Source organism: Thyridium curvatum (assembly GCF_004353045.1).
Source record: "Thyridium curvatum strain D216 chromosome Unknown NODE_23_length_467585_cov_82.455940, whole genome shotgun sequence".
NCBI lineage: Eukaryota > Fungi > Ascomycota > Sordariomycetes > Thyridiales > Thyridiaceae > Thyridium > Thyridium curvatum.
Window position 1 is genome coordinate 317,193 of NW_022156778.1, and position 18,422 is coordinate 335,614.

Consider the following 18,422-nt stretch of genomic DNA (forward strand, 5'->3'; position numbering starts at 1 on the left):
CGCATTGTATATTGGGGCCCTCGATCTTTCTGTGTTTATTTCGTTTCGTCTGGCGTTCTGGTGTTGGCACATGTCTTCTACAGCCGTGATCTCGTTCACAATGAAGATACTAGTTGTTGTTCTTTTCCTATCAAGATGAATTGGGTATCAATGTATGACTTGGAGCCAAAAGGGAAGCTAGCTATTCTACAGACTTTATAGATTTGCATCGTACAAACTATTCGACGGCCTTCAATCACGGGATTCCCTTCACACTGGGCACGTATCCGACCTTTGACCTGCAGACAGACTACTTTGACTTCTGGTTCTCTTGCAAAGACTTGACCTGGGCTTCTAGACCAGCAATCTCGGCTAGGTATGGGATTAGCAGGTTGGAGATGGACGTGAATTAGCTACGATTACGCACCAGTCTTCTCTGCCTTGATCTCATCGGTCTCGAGCTTGACCCACGCCCAGTAGACCAGCTGGTAAGTGAAGACGGCGAGGAGCATGGTCTTGGCCAGGGGCCGGGTGAAAGTCCTGTAGAAGGCGGCCTGTAGGTGTTTGTCAGCCTTGTTTGATGTCATAGGTGCGTATATACTGCGGTTCTGGTCCTGTGCGGAGTGAGTGTGGCAGCGACTTACATAGTTCGAGGTCGGTTTTGATGACGATGAAGATGCTGTCTGCTTGGGTCCAGATGAGGCGAGGCGACGTTGTGATGTGCCGAGGGCGGAGCGTACTGGCAGGAGTATGCGCGCCGGTTGCCTCGTTAGCGCCGCGCGCAGGGCTGTGTGAGATCTCATATTCGGGAGTGAGTCTATATAAGATCCCACAAGGATGTTTTGAAGCTGCGACGTGCGATGCTGATGAATCTTTTGTCAGTACTCACCCATCCATCAATCAATTCCACGGATTCGATGTTGGTCGTGTGGATCATTGGCCGCCGAGAACTGCTTTCGCGCTAGGCGCGCCAGCTACCTAGGTACCTTAGGCCCGAGAGCACCTGTACCATATTATTGCACGCTAAATTCCAAACGGTTAAACACTAATTAGAGGTACCTTAGCGAAGCAGCAACCACATGGCGGAGGGCGGCAGCGGTGCGCGACAACGCGCGAACGACCACATGTCCACAGCGCAGAGCAAGGGAAGCTTTCCCAATCCCTTGAAATCTGTCCCTAAAATCCCCACACGACTGGCGAACATCGGTGCAGCCATCCTTTTCCAATTCCCAATTCAAGAGAACTCTCTTGGACAACTATTCCCGACGAAAAAGAAGAGTCATACTCCATCGCCCGGTTTGCTTCTCGCCGTTTCTGAGGACACATATTGACCGCCCATCTTCAACTCGGTCATATACTTAAGCAACAGTCGCCAGCCATACCTGCTACATCAGTTCCCCACACGAGCTCCCTGCTCTCTCTCTCTCTCTCTCGTCCTCGTCCTCGCACACAAGAGAACAACATCTCCCCTGAAGCCTCCTTCCCAACCTTCTCCTCTTCACTACACAATGGCCCAGACCCCCGAGCAGCGAAGGCGCAACGCCAAGTTCGTCAAGGAGCAGGAGGCGCGCCGTGGCAAGTCCGAGACCGAGATCAAGAAGCGGACCAAGGATGTGGCCAAGTCGCCCATCTCGCCCATGTGGCTCGGTATGTGAATCCCACCCACCCTCTCTTCCGAGGATCCCTGTGGTCGTCTTTATCCTCTGCTGACCGAGGGCTCGCCCGATTTGCGCAGGTGTACTCGGCTTCATCGTCTTTGGCGGTCTGGTCTTCGAGGTCTTCTCTCGCCTGTTCCTCGGCGGCCGGTAGACGCATTTCGGGAGCTTGATTCCGTTGAAAAGAGAGGTTGAACAAACAAAAAGCAAAAGTGGAAGAGGGACCGGGAAGTTGTGGGATCTGGGGATCTCGGGCAGGTCCCTGATGTATCGATACAGCGTCTCTCCGACGACATGTACGAGAGACTCGGGGTGCGCAGAGTTGGTCCGCATGAATGGCGCCCAGAGCGAGGATAAGCGCAGCGGCATCCTCTTGACGGCAGCACCAGGGCGGCTGATGACATGGCATCTTTCAGAGGAAGCGGATACCATGAGAGGTGTCTGTATTTCTCCACGACGGGGTCAACATGGCAAAACCTCGCCATGTCACATCTGAGTTGGTTTTCTAGTTTTTTCTCGCGATAAAGCACTTGTTGATTTGGTATCTCTATGAATGCTATTCTTTTTTTTCCCTGACCGATCCAGAGAGCGCGCATACAAAAGGCCTAAAGAAGCACAAGCGCCATAAGTCATATGATTGTACAGCCAAACGAATACCGGGGAGGAGTCTGCTCCTATGCGCCGAGTCCCCGTCTCTGACCGCCGCCCTCGAATTTCATGCGCATGCCCGTGTCGAACTGCTTCTGCAGGTCGTCGGCGACGTGGTGCATGTCCAGCTTGCTGGCCTTCTTCTTCTGGGCCGAGCCGCCAGTCTCGGGTGCGACACCACCACCAGTCTTCTTGCCACCCAGCAGTCTCAGGAACTTGTCTTGCCGCTGGGCACCTCCGCCCAGGTCCTTCACGTTCCACTGCTCGATGCCGTCGGTGCCCTGAGTCGCAGTATCCTCCACGGCAGCCTTGGACTTCTTGTCCTTCTTTTGCTTCTTGTTCTTCTTGACCGACTGCTCCTCCTCCTCCGTGCTGGCAGCTTCAGAGTCCTCCGTCTCGGCCTCAGCCTCACGTTTCCTCTTCTTCTCAGCCTTCTTCTCGGCCTTCTTCTCGGCCTTCTTCTCGGCCTTCTTCTCGGCCTTCTTCTCGGCCTTCTTGCCCTTCTTTTCCTTCTTGGCCGACTTCTCGGTCTCGACAGGGGCAGGCGCCGGCTCGGCCATCTCGACGTCACTCTCGGAGTCGCTGTCGCTGCTGGTGCTGGAAGTGTCTTCGGCCTCCTCGTTGAGCTTCGCCCCTTCGCCGGAGCCGTCCTGGTCTTCGTCCTCGCTCTCTTCCTCACTGCTCGTCTCCTCCTCCTGCTCCTCCTCATCCGTATCCAGCTTCTTCTTCTCTGCCTTCTTCACCGCCTTGTCGGCTTTGGCTGCCGAAGTCGAGGAGCGCGCCTTACCCGCACCTGCGGTCGCAGCCTCGTACTTGGCGCGGAACTTCTGCGCATCGGCCATGAGCTTGGCCGCCTTCTCCTCGAGCTTGTTGGCGCGGGTCAGGAGGCGCTGGCGCTTCTTCTCCTCGCTGTGGGGGTTGGCGACGGAGCCGTCCTCGTCTCCATGCTTCTTGTGCTTGGGTTGCTTCTTCTTCTTGCCCTTCTTCTTGTCCTTGCTGCCCTCGGCTGGCGACTTCTTCTCCGAATCCCACTGGGCGGAGCGAGTCGGCTCGCTGGCGGTAGCTGCCTTCTTCTCAGCCTTGGCAGCTCGCTCCTGCTTGCGGGTGTCCCGGCGCTGGTCACGCTTCTTCTGTTTCGCATCTGCTGCGGGGAGGGGGGGGATGGAGTCAGCATCCTTCTTGTTCTAGGCAACCGGATTAAAAGTTCTTTGCATAGGGCTGAGATCGTAGTGCAACGGGGAAGGAAGGGGAGGGAAACACAGCGGACGGTAATACCGTCGCTGCTCCCGAGGAGAGGGAAGGGAATAAGCTTGCTTACCCGAGATCTCATCCGCAGTGCGCGGCTGCGCGAGGTCTTGTTTGCTGGCCTCCATGATTTGCAGTTCCGATACCTCAGCCACGGTCCTGGTAAACCTGCCTCGTAAATGGTGCCAATGGGGAACCTTTGCCGGTGGAGAGATTGACAGCCTTCAGCTCGAGGTGTTTGGGTGTGGTCAGTGAGGTGGAAGTCAACCTCTTGGCGGGGGGAAGGTAAAAGTTCAGGTAGCAGTCTTGAAGCTCCAATTGGCTGTGTTTGTGGGTGCGCAGGCAGAAAAAAAAAGTTCCCTTTCTGCCAGGCGGTGACGTTGCCCAAAGAATTAGGCGGTCAAAGTCAGGTACCTAGGTAGGCTGGAAGTACGGAGTAATCCGTGCTGGCTCTTTCACCCACTTGCATTCACAATGGCCCCCACATCCTAAAAAGCTCCAGGGCTCTTGGTAAGTTCGCAGGGCAGCCCCAGAGCCGAGAGCCCAGAGGGGAAGTGGAAGTGGAGATGGGTGGTCAGCACTCACCGGCCACGGTTTGGCATATTCTGCCCTGTAGCCGTGGGGCAGTCAGTACCTACCAACCAATAACTACCTATACCTAGGGCAGAGAAGGGCCTGTGTACCTAGTTGCTTTCCACGGGCCGTCGCTTACTTCCCTCCCCCTCACCCTCCAGCTGTCAATCATCTTTCTTTCTCCGCGGACAGTAGCTGACCTACCCTACCGAGCCTACCTAGGTACCACCACAAAATCCCAGACGTGCGGTGGTGCTGTGACAAGCACTGCACTGCCATCCTCCCAATCCCATATCGAGATTCAGCCCAACTGCCAGCCCAGGAATTCGGGAGCCGGCTTGTGGAGCTCGGAGTGGATCAGGGGGAGGACCTGGAGTGGGGAGACAGGCACTGGCAGGCAATCGTCCCGGCTCGCCATGTCGTTTACCTCTCCCGGCAATGCGCCGTTTGTTGGAGGAGAAGCAAAGAGGCAAGAGACAAAGTCTTGAGAATATCCCTGCCTGCCTACGTGCTTGCATACTAATTGACCCATGATACTACTACGGCGGTAGGTAGCTTGCCTAACTCTAATCCCCTCCCCTCTCCCACCAAGCCTTACGTAGAGGCATCACGCGTCGGTCAACGCATCGGGCATAGGTGGGCAATGTGTTACGAAACAATCCAGAGTGACTCACGGCCGACGGACGGAGAAGCAGACAGTAGTAGTTAGGTATCGAGATCGCGAGAGAGGGTTTGCGACTTGACCTACGTCAACCCTTCCGGCTCCCTTACCTAGGTACCTAGTCTCGAGACGTGGCCAATCTAAAGACTCCTGGTTCTTTGCATCCGTCGTCGTTTGCAGAACTCCCCGGCTCTTGGTTCCACTCGTCTCGATAGCTCATTTCGCGTCCTCACATGCTTTCGCGTCATTCGGCGTGGCTGACACGATTGTGCATCCTCTGACGTTCCCGCATCAAGCACACCTGGGATGCGGAAGGTCAATCTCTCCCCAATGGGCGGAATTCACCCGAGGCCCGACGGCCTGGTAACATTGAATGCTGTCTGTGCGACAGAGTGCCAAGATACGTCTTCGAAGAGGGAGGTGTGTGGGAACTGGGTTCGTGCTTGTCAGCACCGCGCCCTTCGAACGCTTCTCACCCCACACTCTCGCAGTTGTTGCTCCGTCGCCCGTCCCACGTAGAGGCCGGTGCCCGCCGTGAGGGAGAGGAGAGGGCAGAGGTAGCGCAGTCTGACACACAGCATCGCGTGCCATGCGTATGGATGCGCCTTTCTTAGGGGGGGGGGATTGTCTTTCCCGTCCTGGCCCCCTCTTTGCTGTGCCTCTCTTGTCCGTTTTACTTGCATGCATGCATTGCATTGCAGGAGGGCTGAACTTGGGCGATCACCATCTCGAAGGTTCCTCCTTTTTCGAACTCGACGCCATTAGTAACTGGGCAGAAGCCGACAGTAATGAAAGAGTGACGTAGTTTGCAGGTGCCAATGGCAAGTAGCCATATCGAGTGACCTGCAGAATTATCCTGCCTCGCCCTGCATGCATGCTTTTCTAGCTCAGGCAGAAGCCTGCGCGTTCCAGGCATCCAACACCGTTACCCGTCTCTTCTAATAGCGGCGTGGCACTTCCAATGGTCGATGGACACTAGATGCTCTGGCTGACCAGGTTTCGGGATATCCGTGTGGAATAGTGCCATCGACGGAATGCTAGCTCGACCCTACTGCACACCGAGCCACAGATCTTGGTAACTGTCGTGAATGGATCAGCCTTCACGACGTCCATTCTGCCCATGGATAGACTACGGAGTTTCGGGGACCCGCTTTTCTTGTAAACTCAGGTACTTGCATCAAGTGAGGGGGCTCTACTGTAGAAAGATACCTAGGTATGAGAGTAGATTGGAACTGTCTAAGCTAGAGAGTGAAAGTGAGAAATGTTTCCATAATTCGTCGACTCCGTCTCGAGGCCAGTGTTGTGGAGGAGGATCCCCCGGGCGACACCTCCCAGAGGAAGCAAGTATTCAAAGAACGAGAGGGGTATAGACGCAAGGAAAAGGTGGAAAGGAATTGAACCAGAGATCTACTCTATAAGGCAAACGAAGCTCCCAGCGGACTGTCCCTTGGCAATGATCCTCCGCATCCATTTGGACCCCCGTATACGGAGCCAATTGGCTGGACATGCTGGGGACAGCTGGTTGGAGATCCTTCTCCACCGGCGACGGGATAGGGTTGGGCTGAATGCCGGAGGAACTAAAAAACTGTCGACGCATTCGGCATCCGGCATTCTCCCAAAGGGGCCATTCTCCCCAAAGGGTCAAGCGTCGTGTCTCTGCATCCCGCTGAAGGCCAGCAACAGGAAGGGCAAAGGCAAGAAGACCCCATGGACGGTGAAGTCTCTAACGGCTAGAGCTCGCTCCGCTCGTGTCGTAGTAGTCGTAGTAGGGCGAAGACTCCTCGTAGCCCATCTCCTCAGCCCCGCTGCTGCCCTGCCCATCCCAGCCCTGATACATGCCGCCGTATGGGTTCATGTACGTGGGTGTGTCACCGAAGACATGGTCAGATGCGCGCCTGCTGCCTTGCTGGCTGGCACTCTCGTGGCCTCGAGCTACGACATACTGCATGCTGGGTCCGCCCCAGGGGAGGCCCGACAGCTGCTCGTCGTCGGGGCCAAGGTCCTCGGGCTCTGGGATGTGGTAACTGCTTCCCGCGAGGTCTTGGTTGCGCTGATCGCGCTCAGCCTGTTCTTTCTGCTCACGAGCCTTCTCGCCTGTTCAACTCGTATTAGTAAAGCTTGCCAAGAAGACATTGAACAAGGGGGTGAGCTTGAGGGTTCCAGCTTACGGAACTTGCGCTGAGCAATCCGATTCTGAATGCGTCTTCGTTCTTCCGGCACAGTGACGTCGGTCCAGTCATCTGTCAGCTCAGGCTTGGCCTTGGCCTTGGACTTGGATTTAGACGAAGAGCTGTGCTTCTTCGAGCTCGAGCTGCTCGAGCTCGAATGGTGCTTGGAGCTTCGCGAAGACATTTGAGCAGGTTGCGTCTCCGTGTCCGAATCGGAGTGCCGCCGTGACTTTCTCGATTTCTTGGCCGGCGAGGTGACCGAGATGGTGGGAATCGAGGGAGCTTTGGTCTGGACTGGCGTTTCGAGATCACCAGTGTCTTCCAGCTCGTCTTGATATCTGTCCCTCGAGCCGCGAGGTGAATCGTAGGCTGCGCTGTATTGATAAGAGGACATCTATGAAGATTGAAACGAAGTAAACGATGCTGCTCACTGTGCTTTCAAGGTTGAAGCTCTTGTTGGTGTTGTCTTGCAAGTTGAGAACTTTGGCAACGGCTCGACTGCTTCATATATATACTCATTCCTCAGAGCCAAGTCTTGGTAAGACCTGTCAAGAACAGTGACAGCTGCTCGGATTGCTTATCCGTCTCTCGAACGAACATATACAGAATACCGAGACGTAGCTATAAATACAGACAGGAGATCGAATACCAGGTGTGGCAGCAGAGTTGAGCTGGCCCCAAACCCTTGAAGCCTAGAGGACCCCAGATCGGAGAACCGACAGGACTCGTAGGTAGCTCTTCGACTCAAAGAGACTGAGGCTGAAGTGGAGCAGCCCACAACGAGGTGAAGGAGGAATGACGCGCAATGATCAAGAAGAACGCGTTGACGAGGGGGGTTCGGTCATCACCGCAAAGTTGAAGGAGGAGATGGCATTGGCGGGTCGTTATTCAAGGAGGAGGTGCAGCTGGGTGGTCAGTAGTTGAAGTATGTCCTCAGATATCCCGGAAAGACCAAGCAACGAAAGAGTCGCTCTTCGTCACAGCACAGAAGGCTAAGGTGGTCTCGTTGCCTGTAGAAACCACACTTGTTGCCTACGTTTCGCAGATTGCACGAATGAAGAGAGAGACGAAAATCCTAGCGGTTGTTTTTGACTGATTGGCTAGCAAAGAGACTTGAACGAGCAGAGAGCAGAGACCGGCTCCGATAGCGAGGATGGGTGTATACCGCGGGAGGCGATCAACCCGTCGCCGAGGAGAGAAGAAGCAATGTCCATTCTGGCAACCCTGCCTTAAGCCCTTGAAAGGAGACAAGCATATGGCCTAGGCCCATTCCTAAGCACCCCGAGTGCAAGAAGTCTGCAGCAGGGGGGGAGCAGACAACAGATCATAACGCTTAGGCATGAGCTTGTATGCGTGGGACCCACGGGGCAGAGGTGAATTACAAGGCGTGCCGGTCTGGGATACCCCAGCCTCAGTCAATGTAACCATCTTGCCGGAAAGCCAAGACTAGCTCTCGTGCGACGGAGAATATAAGATGGACAGTGGGAAATAGGACGACAGGCAAGTTGGGGGGGAACCAAAGGTCGAGACAACTAAGCCGACCAGGGTCTAAGCTGAGGTGACTAAAGAACAGAGGGGGGAGGGGTTGAAAAGCGTGAATGCGAAATACGATGGCCCTGCCTGGGCAAAGACGGAAAGTTAAAAATAATCCCACCGCGATCTCATACCACCGCCATTTGGCCCACCCATTTCAGCCCGCCAATCTGGCAATGGTGGGTTGCCGTTGGGAAAAGGACGCTTGCAAGGTACACAAGGTCGATTTGGCACCCCTGGCATCTGCACCGGTAATAGAGGAAAGGCGGACGAGAGAGTGGGTGATATCGGGACTGATTGGCCACCCTACCTGGCTGGGACATGCGCACCTTACCTTCCTTGCCTTTGAGATGCTTGCTCCAAGCGAAGCAGCCCAGCGCAGCCCAGTATAGCCCAGTGCAGGCTCCCATTGCCTCGTCCGAGTTGTAAGGTGGGATGGTCGAGTTGAGGCAAAGGGATGCCGGAATTGGACATGCAAAGGCCAGGCGGAGTGACCAGGCCCTCCAGCTCGGAGCCGTCCATCGCGGGTTGCCCTGGACTGTGGACACTCTGGGTAGTCCTGGGGAGCATGTCGATCACACTTGAACCGTCATGATTGCAGAGACTGGGCTGGTTAGCGATCGACCGATTACAAGTGACCAGTGAATTTTAGATCCGAACCTTGTACACAGCAGATGATTCACAGGGTCCAGCTGACACCCTCCTAAAGCCCTTCAATTGCGATCCGTTCCCCGGGCTGTCCAAGTGTTTCCTTGGCTCGGCCCGGAAACGCCCCTACCTCTGTTCAATAAGGGTGACAGATGACAGGTGACGCGCTTCTGGCACCCGGCCGTTTGCCATGATACTAAAAGATGCAGTCATAACGGTAAAATGTCGGGACAAACTGTAAGCGTGCCTCTCCAGTGTGGGGAGGTGACCACTTGGGTCCCATAAGCTGCCGGTTCCTGGTTAGTACTCTGGAAAATGGCTGTCAGCATCTTTAAAAGACCTTCATCAATCTGGTGCAGCTGAATCTTTGTGAGTTCACCAATCAAGACGGTTACTGATCAATGTTGATGTAAAGCCCTGGCCTTGACACTAGGAACTTGACAAGATGCTCCGGATTGCGTTACTGAAAATGGGTTCCATGGTCGAAGAGCCCATGTGTCATCCGTCAAGCTTCATCCTATGCCGTACACTTCTTGGTTCCCATAGCCGGTTGCGCTTTACCGTGGGGATTCTGTGGGGTGACAAGACAACACCTTGACGAAGGGACAAGTCTTTTCCCGAGAGCAATTGTGTTCCGGCGTGGGACCTGCTGTATTGGCTCCACCACAAGGCAGAGAAACTCGGAAAACAACCGAACTCGCTTCGACGAGGCCCAGCCCATCGAGGAGGATCCAAAGGCCAGCTCGGTGTGAGAACGAATCGAAACCTTAACCTGACACTTTGGAGATTGTGTTGGACGCGCCTTTGCCGTTTCCAAGAGATATGACGAGGTATTGGGACCAACTTGCTCCTAGGATTGAGTAGGTTGTGCAACTAGAGACAATGGGTTGGGGGCCAGATAGGGTATAATTATAGCAACCATGTCGCGGAAGACGGAAACCGCGCCAGGGTCTACCAAGTCTACAAATAGCAGTTAGTAAATGTCTGTTGATATTGACGAGGGTCGTTGGGCTGAGAGAAGGTGCTTACCCATAAACGCCATGATGCTACCTGTTCTGCTCTTCCAGGCCCTCAGCGAGACCTGATGGTGTTGGGAATCAACATCACTTGCAACGATGATAAGCTCTCGTCAAGCGGCCTGAAAATCAACAACGAGCTGTCAAGTACCCCGGGTTTCTAAATTGGTGTGAAAATGTCGAACAGGGTAAAGGATCGTCTCCCGATATGTAGCGAGCCGTCTTCTGTGGTGCGCACAGTGTCGGCCAACCGCCAATGGTCTTCACGAAATGTCCACCGGCATGAGCTGGCATGACTCTGACACGACCTGGGTTCATCAGGTCATCACGATACCCAGCTCTTGGGCCATAATTGTCGCTATTGCTGACAACACCATGGGTCCCTTCCAATGAGTGAGAAATGAGACTTCGGTGTCGCGTGGTACGTCGATAAGGAACTAATAGTTCGGTCACCGTGAAACCTATCGTGACAAAAGTGACTCGGGCGACGTTCATGACAGGTTATAATTAGAATCGAAGTCCAACCTGTCGCGCAAGTACGCCCTGCCAAGGACAAGTCAATGCCAAGCAAGCGCGAGCTTGGAGCCAAAGTATTCTCCGGCCACTGATCCTGACATTGGGCTCTTCCGATTTTAGACTCGATGCTGAATGCAGTCCCGCTCTTAGCAGCATGCAAGCGAGCCAGAGTCGCGAGATAGTCGAGCCCGTGTCTTCGACGGAGGCGAAGTTCCCACCACTCCGGAAAAGACATTTTGGATGTGGCCACGGGTATATGCCCCCCTTAAATTCAGCGGAGCGGGTAACAAGTCTCAGGTTCTGGCCGTGACACCTCTGTATCAACATTGCTTGGTCTCGAGAGAGGTTGCCGCGTTCAGCTCATGTCTCACGGCGACACAGTTGGCGGTCCAAAAATAGCCCTCAGAGACAAACAGGGCAAAGCAATGAGCGTCTGGAAGTGATGTAGGAGAATATGTTGTTTGGGAGAACCAGCCTCTATCGCCTGTTCTGCATGACCGCCTCCTCCCATGCAGATCTCATATTCCTGTTTAGTGTTATTCTTCTGTAGATGCTGAGTGCCGCCACAGAGACCAGAATCCGCAGTAACTCCCGTGAGTAAAGAAGTGCTCTGAGAATGACCCACACTCTAGATCGCAGCGTCGGCGTCGAAGGGCATAATCCTAATGCGTCGTCAAGACCGGAGCGACCTTCAAGAGGAAGGAAATGCGACGAATTCCGGGAATGGCCCCAAATCTGATAGCGCAGATCACAGCATCCACTCTCGGCCGTCCTCTCGACACAGTTTCCAGGGCGTCTTGCCAAGTTCGACCGGCGCTTTTGTCCATGATAACGCTCGCATCTTGGACAGTGGCCGAGTTGATCAAGATTGCTCCCGGGCTTTCATGTTCGATCTTGGGGTTTCGAACACGGTGCCGCCGTCGACGAGGCTTTTCCGGGGCTTCCCGGGCTTTTTGTCTTCATCTCCACGTCGACCGAGACATTCGCAGCTAGGACATTTGCCTTATGGTAAAGATTCCACTGGAAGCGCACTTTGCAAAGTGGACAGTTGGGCATCCTTCATTCAAAGCCCTTGGAAAATGATGAGTACGGGATGGGGTTTTGGTTGTTGGCTGTTTTAAAGGGTCGGGCACAGGACGTTTACTAAACGCTGACACATCTCCCGAGTCGGCCGTAACTTCCTTCCTAGTGGGTGCCTCGTAGCCCGGGGATAAGGCAAGAATCACCCGGGTTTCCCACATCCAAAAAGACGTCAGATTAAGCTTCGACATGCCGTATCGAGGTTTCCGGGCCAGTCATGTTTGCCTTGACCCGACGGAACGGTCCCAAATCGGATCAGGGTCGAGGAAGAGCATAAAATTATGATCTTGGGTGGTGGGATGACAACGGAGGCTGCACGTCCCGAGATGTGCACCCAAGTCTAATGTTCCATTTTGGAATGGAAGACTGTTGCAGATCAATCTTGGTCATCGATACTTTGCACCTTGCATTGTAGCTACCAGTGCCCTGCATCGTGGCTTTAATGCAACGACAAAACACCCTACGGATTTGATAGTCGACCGACGACGACCCATCCTGCCGGTGCTGTTCGACTTACAACTTCTGTGGGGCATGCTAATGCATACATATCGGCTGTTTGTATGCACGGACAATTAAGACATTGTGTTTACAGCTTGAAGGATATACAGCCATTCGAGCTTTGACACTGCTTCTCATCTGGAAATACCATTTTCTGATTGCTTTCAAGCGACTACGAGTACCCCAACAGTTGTTTTGGTTAATTCAGTATGTAGTTGCCGTCTCCAACAGCCGTCATGGCAACCTACTCAGTCAAGGCACAAAGAGCGGCACCCTTGGACCAGCCTTGGACCAGCCCGATGGTGAGACAAACAAAGAGGGCTCTCAAGTCATGCAAGGCTGGATTGGTATCTGATAGTACAAGTATCTAATATGACAGGGTAGTATACAGGCTCGGGGCCGCCTAGAGACGTCCGAAAGTGATGTTTAGTAGAAACCCTGGCGTTCTCTTGCTGCTTTCCTTTGAGCCACACCCCTCCTGAAGCGGACCTCTGCCCGACGTCGTTCACCGCCGTCAACCTTGTGACCTCTCTTGTCTTCCCACATTCCCTCAGTGACCGTGATTTGAGATCCAGCTGAATCCTTCAGCGGCAGCGCATAGGGGCCGGCGATCGCCCTTGCACCTCGGACTTTGTAGCCTTTGACCTTGACCAACTCGTCTCGCGGGATCTCCTCTACTGACTTTCCAGCAGGCACATTGACAACATGCTTCTGGCGCGTCAGGGGGTCTTTCTCGACCTCCAGAACCCTGAGCTGGGCTGTGCCATTCTCAACATGCTGCAGATCTCCACCGATGCCGAACTTCCCCAATCTGAATTTCTGTCGCCACTGAATCAGGTACCGACGAGTCCGAGGTGGCTCTATTCCAAGCTCTTTCAGTTGTGGTGAGGTCAAAGAGAACAAAGCTTCCCATGTTGGAAACTTGGCTGCATGCTGGCTGAGGCCACGTCCAATGACTGTGAGGAAGGTCTGGACGTCGGGGACAAGAGGTATCGGCGGAGGAATCGATGGAGGACCAGATTCTCGGTGTACACATCGCATTTGCAGGGGAGTGAGGGAGGCCGGCGCGATTCTTGGGCGCAGCAGAAGGCCCAGTGCCGACTGCACTCTGATGGCCTTCATCGTGAACTAATGAGCTCTGTTAGCACAAGGAGTCAGCCACAGGATCCAATTGGGCAGGGTGAGGGAGTCAAACTCACATGACCAGGCTGCGAGACTCAAAGCACAGCGTTTGTGTGGCCGACCAGATGGCTAGGCAATCGATGAGGTGGCTCCAAGACACAGTATCGTGAATCTCCTGGTTCACGTTTGGCCGATCAATTTTTGGCGATTCTGAAAGGTCGGAAGAGGTACCGGCCCGCAACTTCTTGATTGGTTCACATGCCTTTCGACTGAGAGTGGCTTTCGCGCCAAGTGGGGCAGACATGCAAGGCCATTTACAAGGCTGCCTTATCGCCGACTGATAAATGTCCCCCCAGACTCGCCCCCTCCATCCTTCTTCTTCTGCTTCACTCCTCTCCCCTCATCTGTCGCTCAGATTGCGCTGGTGCTCATCGAATGCGCATTCTCGGGGGATAAGTCGTCTACGTCCCCGCAGGGACAGCCTAGAAGTCATCACAAGGTTTTCTGGTATGTCTCTTATTCGTCATTCCAGACGATCATGAAGCATGGTATCCACGGCCTGCCAGAGCAGTGCTCTAACATTTTATCGCAGATCAGCCATGGAGAACGTTACATTGTGGGAGCTCCTTGAGCAACTTTTTCCAGTTGAACAGACACGTCATACAGTCAAATGGGACTACACTGACGATCTTCCGCCGCGGCCGCCAAAGCGGCCCAAGATAGCCGCAGAAACACCGGGAACACCCTATATGGCTGTTCATCGTCAACGTCTATCTATCACAGACTCTGCTGGCATCCCAGTCTCACCCTCTTCAAAATCTATCATTCGGAAGAACGCACAAGATGAAATCAGCTTGCGACTCATCAACTCCCGAAACATCGTCCTCACTTCACGTCAAGCAGTCTGGAGCAATAAACTACGCACTTCGCTAGAACTGCCTGAACTGAACTCAGACGATACCCTGGAGTTGCTTTTCCTCTTAGCCGACAAGAGTCACGGCTTTACCGAAAATCCTGGTCGCTTCTGGGCTTCGGTAGACATCAGCCTTGAGCTCGAATCTGACCATGTGAAGTTTCTCTTGGATTTTGAGTTGAGGTGGAACGAAGCCAGTCGTGTGATCCCTGAACTGCACAAGGAAACTGAGCGAAATCTGCGGCATCGTGTCCTGGGAAGGTTCTTCCCCAACATCCACTCGGGAAAAATCTTTCGCAACGCTCCACATCAGGGAACAGGCAATTCTCCGCAGGATTTCTACGAGGCCGCTTTCGTCCCGACCGAGGAAGAGTACCCAGTGTCATCTTTGCACATCCCAAGGCTGGTCCCTGAGCTCTACCCGTTTCAGAAACGTGCAGTCCACTGGTTACTGGAGCGTGAAGGAGTTCGGTGGAGCGACAAGGAACTCGGCAAGCAGCCAGGGCTCGTTCCACTCAATGCAGACCGAGGAGATATACCTTCACATTTCAAAAAGGTACTCGACATCGACAACAATACATTCTATGTCAGCGGACTTTATGGCGTTGTCTCGAGGGATCCGAGCTTGTTTGCGGCCAAGGAAAGCTCACTACGTGGCGGGATCTTATCGGAAGAGATGGGGTTGGGTAAAACCGTTGAGATGATATCTCTGATTCTCTTGCATCAGCGCTCTGTCGAGAGCCCAAGGATATTCAACAACTACACAGACGCCGATGTTCGGCCGACTGGTGCGACCCTCATCATTACTCCGCCATCCCTCAAACAGCAGTGGCTCTCTGAGCTGAATAGACATGCTCCTCACCTGCGTGTGGTGGTCTACTCTGGTATCCGGGCGTCATGCAAAGACGAGGCCAGCGAAGCAGCTCTGGTCGAAGAGCTCGCCCAGTCTGACGTTGTGGTGACGACCTACAACGAGCTACGCAATGAGCTCTATTTTGCTCTAGATCCGCCGTCAAGAGCAATGCGCAATGAGAGAAAGTACCATAGGTCGAAGTCCCCTCTGATGCAGCTGTCATGGTGGCGCGTGTGTCTTGACGAGGCGCAAGAGATTGAAAGCGGAGTCAGCAAAACGGCACAATTGGCGACAATCATTCCGCGTGTAAATGCATGGGGAGTGACAGGCACGCCTGTCAAGGAAGGCATCAAGGATCTCTGGGGCCTGCTCGTGTTCCTCAACTACGAACCGTACGCTTCGGTACCGAAGGTTTGGCAGTCCCTGATTACTTGCCACAAAGATTCGTTCCGCGAATTGTTCAGTCGTCTCGCCATCCGACACACCAAGCGACATGTCAGGCATGAGCTCACATTGCCTCCGCAAAAGCGATACGTCATTACAATGCCGTTCACCGCCGTTGAGGAACAACATTATCAAGACTTGTTCAAGCAACTCACAGCGGATTGTGGTCTGGATACAGAGGGTATTCCGCTAGCTGATGACTGGGACCCAGAAGATCCAGCTGTTTTGGAGGCTATGCGGACGGCTCTGAACCGTCTGCGTCAGACTGCTCTTCATCCCGAGGTTGGCGTACATAATCGTCGAGCTCTTTGGAACAAAAGTGGTCCGATGAGGACCGTGGCAGAAGTTCTGGGTGCGATGATTGAACAGAGCCAGAACGCCATTGTCATTGACAAGAGGGTCTTGATTACGAACAAGCTGACCCGAGGCCAACTGCTTGAAAACTCTCCACGTGTGAGGGAAGCGCTCGCGATTTGGGAAGGAGTCTTGCCAGAGATCGACGATATGGTCAAGGAATGCCGTGAAGAGCTTCAGAAAGAGATCGAAGATGCGAAGAAAGCGGGCGCCAAGATCGACAACAACGCCGACAGCGAAGACGAACCCGAAGAAACATTCCCCAGACGGGTAGGTGAGGCGCAGCGCAGCCTCCGGTACGCCCTCGAGCTCCAGCACAAGGCTGTCTTCTTCTGTGCAAACGCGCACTTCCAGATCAAATCGAATGAGGAAATGACGGTTCCCGAGTCGGATGACTTCGAGCGATTGGAGAAACTCGAGACTGAAGCGTACGAGAGGGCGAAGAGGATTCGGAGAGAAATCCTTCAAGAGAGCCACGGCAAAGCGACTCGCCATATGGAGAAGTTGTCGGCCAAGGCTAATCAGCAAGACTTCGCAGTCATTCCTGAACTTCAGATCTCGTCCAGACACGGCATCGAGACTGGCCGGATCGTTGAGACGATAGAGGCTTTGAATGGTGCCTTGAATGAGCAAGCCAATATTCTAGACGAGTGGCGCGAGGAAGTTGTTCAGCTTCTCCTCAAAGATCTGGTTGATGAGGACGATGATGTCGAGATCACTGGCGAAGAGTATGTTGACTCAACAAAGGTGCAGGAGACGCTGATTGCCTACATTACCGTTTTGAGAGCTGTCCTGGCCGACCGACAGAGTGCGCTCACGGGCTTGCAGCTCAGTAAGCTGTCAATCGATGAGATCAAAGGCGCGATCTACTTCGCCAAACAGGGTGAGGGCCCGGTCCCAGAGAAGGTACTAGAGCTGTTCAAAATTCGCGATGCTATCAAGCCGCCCAGCGACCTAGGATCCCTCAGGAGTGCTATTGTCGAGTTCCGCGACCTCTCTACCACCCTTCGACACCCGGCTGCCAATGGTAGCAATCGTGCTCGGGTCGAACTTGAGATCGCCACTGAGCAGATGAAAGCAACACAGAGCCAGCTCACAGAGCAGACCAAAGCAGTGGCAGGTATCGAGCAGGAGCTCGACAGATTCACCAGTGCCATGAATGCTCGCGTCGAATACTACCGACAACTCCAAGTGGTTTCAGACATGGTGGACCCATACGAAGGCCCGAAAGACGACGCAGCTATGGCTGGCCTCCAAAACGAGGGAGACACGCTACTCCAGAAGTTGACTGCCTCGCAGTCCAAGCATCGATACCGTAAGTCAGATTGTCGCAGGCACTCGTTCTATGCTCATTCCAACGTCATAATTGGTGTCACTTGGCTTGTGGCTAATCTTGCTGTATCTAGTCTTGCATTTGAAGGAGACCGATTCGAAAGAGGAACAGAACATGTGCGTCATCTGTCAGTCGAGCTTTACGATGGGCGTTTTGACAGTTTGCGGCCATCAATTCTGTAAAGACTGCATCACACTATGGTTCAGGGCCCATCATAACTGCCCTGTGTGTAAGAAGAAGCTTTTAGCAAGCAACCTACATGACATCACCCTCAAGCCCCAGGAACTCAAGGTTCATACGGAGACGACCCATACCGAGGAGGCGGCTGCTCAGCGAGACAGCCCGAGGACGAAGCGATCCACCATCTACAGTGCGTTCAGCGCAGAGAAACTGGCCGAGATCAAGACCATCGATTTGCCAGGCCCATCTTTCACAACCAAAGTCGACACTCTGGTCCGACACCTGCAGTGGCTGAGACAAACGGACCCAGGAGCAAAATCGATTGTTTTCTCTCAATACCCTGAGTTTCTGCGCGTCCTTGCTCTGGCTTTTCGCCGTCATCACATTGGTCATACGGCCTTTACCGACCGCGATGGGATCACTCGGTTCAAGGAAGATCCGGGTATTGAATGCTTCCTCTTACATGCTCGTGCCCACTCGAGCGGCCTCAATCTCGTCAACGCGAGCCACGTTATCTTATGCGAGCCGCTTCTGAATACCGCGCTGGAGCTACAGGCAATTGCGCGAGTCGATCGAATCGGGCAAGAACACGAGACAACGGTTTGGCTATACATTGTAGACGGAACGGTGGAACAATCCATCTATGATCTCTCCGTCCGGAGGCGTCTGGAGCACATGGGACGCAACGTGAAGGGCAAGTCGAAAGAGTCTACACCGGAACTGCTAGACTCCAACTTGGAAGCAGCGAACGCGATGGAGATGGAGGAAGCAAACCTGGCGAAATTGATGGGCAAGGGCAAATTGTCTGGGGAAGAAGTGCCAAAGGGTGATCTTTGGGAATGCCTGTTTGGAAGCGTGACCCGAGCAGGGAGCTCTGGCGAGGATGCCTTGCGCGAGAACCCCGAGGTACGCCGCTTCTTGGCCGCGGAAGCCGCCGAGGGCAGACAGGCTCAGCCCGAGGTTTCCGATTGACTTGTCTTGGGACGTGACTGAGGAGGAGGAG

The 18,422-nt window shown here is 54.0% G+C and overlaps 6 protein-coding genes across 6 annotated transcripts; 2 read left to right on the forward strand and 4 right to left on the reverse strand.

Moving 5' to 3' along the window:
- Positions 1-289: 289 nt before the first annotated feature.
- Positions 290-782, reverse strand: E0L32_004739 (uncharacterized protein; the record flags this gene model as incomplete). Its single annotated transcript, XM_031139183.1, has 3 exons — positions 290-351; positions 407-533; positions 624-782. The coding sequence occupies 3 exons, from the start codon at positions 780-782 to the stop codon at positions 290-292; spliced, it is 348 nt and encodes a 115-aa protein (XP_030996892.1).
- Positions 783-1,487: 705 nt separating this feature from the next.
- Positions 1,488-1,788, forward strand: E0L32_004740 (uncharacterized protein; the record flags this gene model as incomplete). The annotated part of the gene is made up of 2 exons (XM_031139184.1): positions 1,488-1,626; positions 1,715-1,788. The coding sequence occupies 2 exons, from the start codon at positions 1,488-1,490 to the stop codon at positions 1,786-1,788; spliced, it is 213 nt and encodes a 70-aa protein (XP_030996893.1).
- Positions 1,789-2,308: 520 nt separating this feature from the next.
- E0L32_004741 (uncharacterized protein) lies at positions 2,309-3,612 on the reverse strand (the record flags this gene model as incomplete). The annotated part of the gene is made up of 2 exons (XM_031139185.1): positions 2,309-3,466; positions 3,601-3,612. 2 exons carry the CDS (start codon positions 3,610-3,612, stop codon positions 2,309-2,311), a joined length of 1,170 nt encoding a protein of 389 aa, XP_030996894.1.
- A 2,872-nt stretch (positions 3,613-6,484) lies between these two features.
- E0L32_004742 (uncharacterized protein) lies at positions 6,485-7,323 on the reverse strand (the record flags this gene model as incomplete). Its single annotated transcript, XM_031139186.1, has 2 exons — positions 6,485-6,855; positions 6,930-7,323. The coding sequence occupies 2 exons, from the start codon at positions 7,321-7,323 to the stop codon at positions 6,485-6,487; spliced, it is 765 nt and encodes a 254-aa protein (XP_030996895.1).
- Positions 7,324-12,646: 5,323 nt separating this feature from the next.
- On the reverse strand, positions 12,647-13,342 carry E0L32_004743 (uncharacterized protein; the record flags this gene model as incomplete). Its single annotated transcript, XM_031139187.1, has 1 exon — positions 12,647-13,342. The coding sequence occupies one exon, from the start codon at positions 13,340-13,342 to the stop codon at positions 12,647-12,649; it is 696 nt and encodes a 231-aa protein (XP_030996896.1).
- Positions 13,343-13,941: 599 nt separating this feature from the next.
- Positions 13,942-18,391, forward strand: E0L32_004744 (uncharacterized protein; the record flags this gene model as incomplete). The annotated part of the gene is made up of 2 exons (XM_031139188.1): positions 13,942-17,221; positions 17,313-18,391. 2 exons carry the CDS (start codon positions 13,942-13,944, stop codon positions 18,389-18,391), a joined length of 4,359 nt encoding a protein of 1,452 aa, XP_030996897.1.
- Between the last annotated feature and the right edge of the window lie 31 nt (positions 18,392-18,422).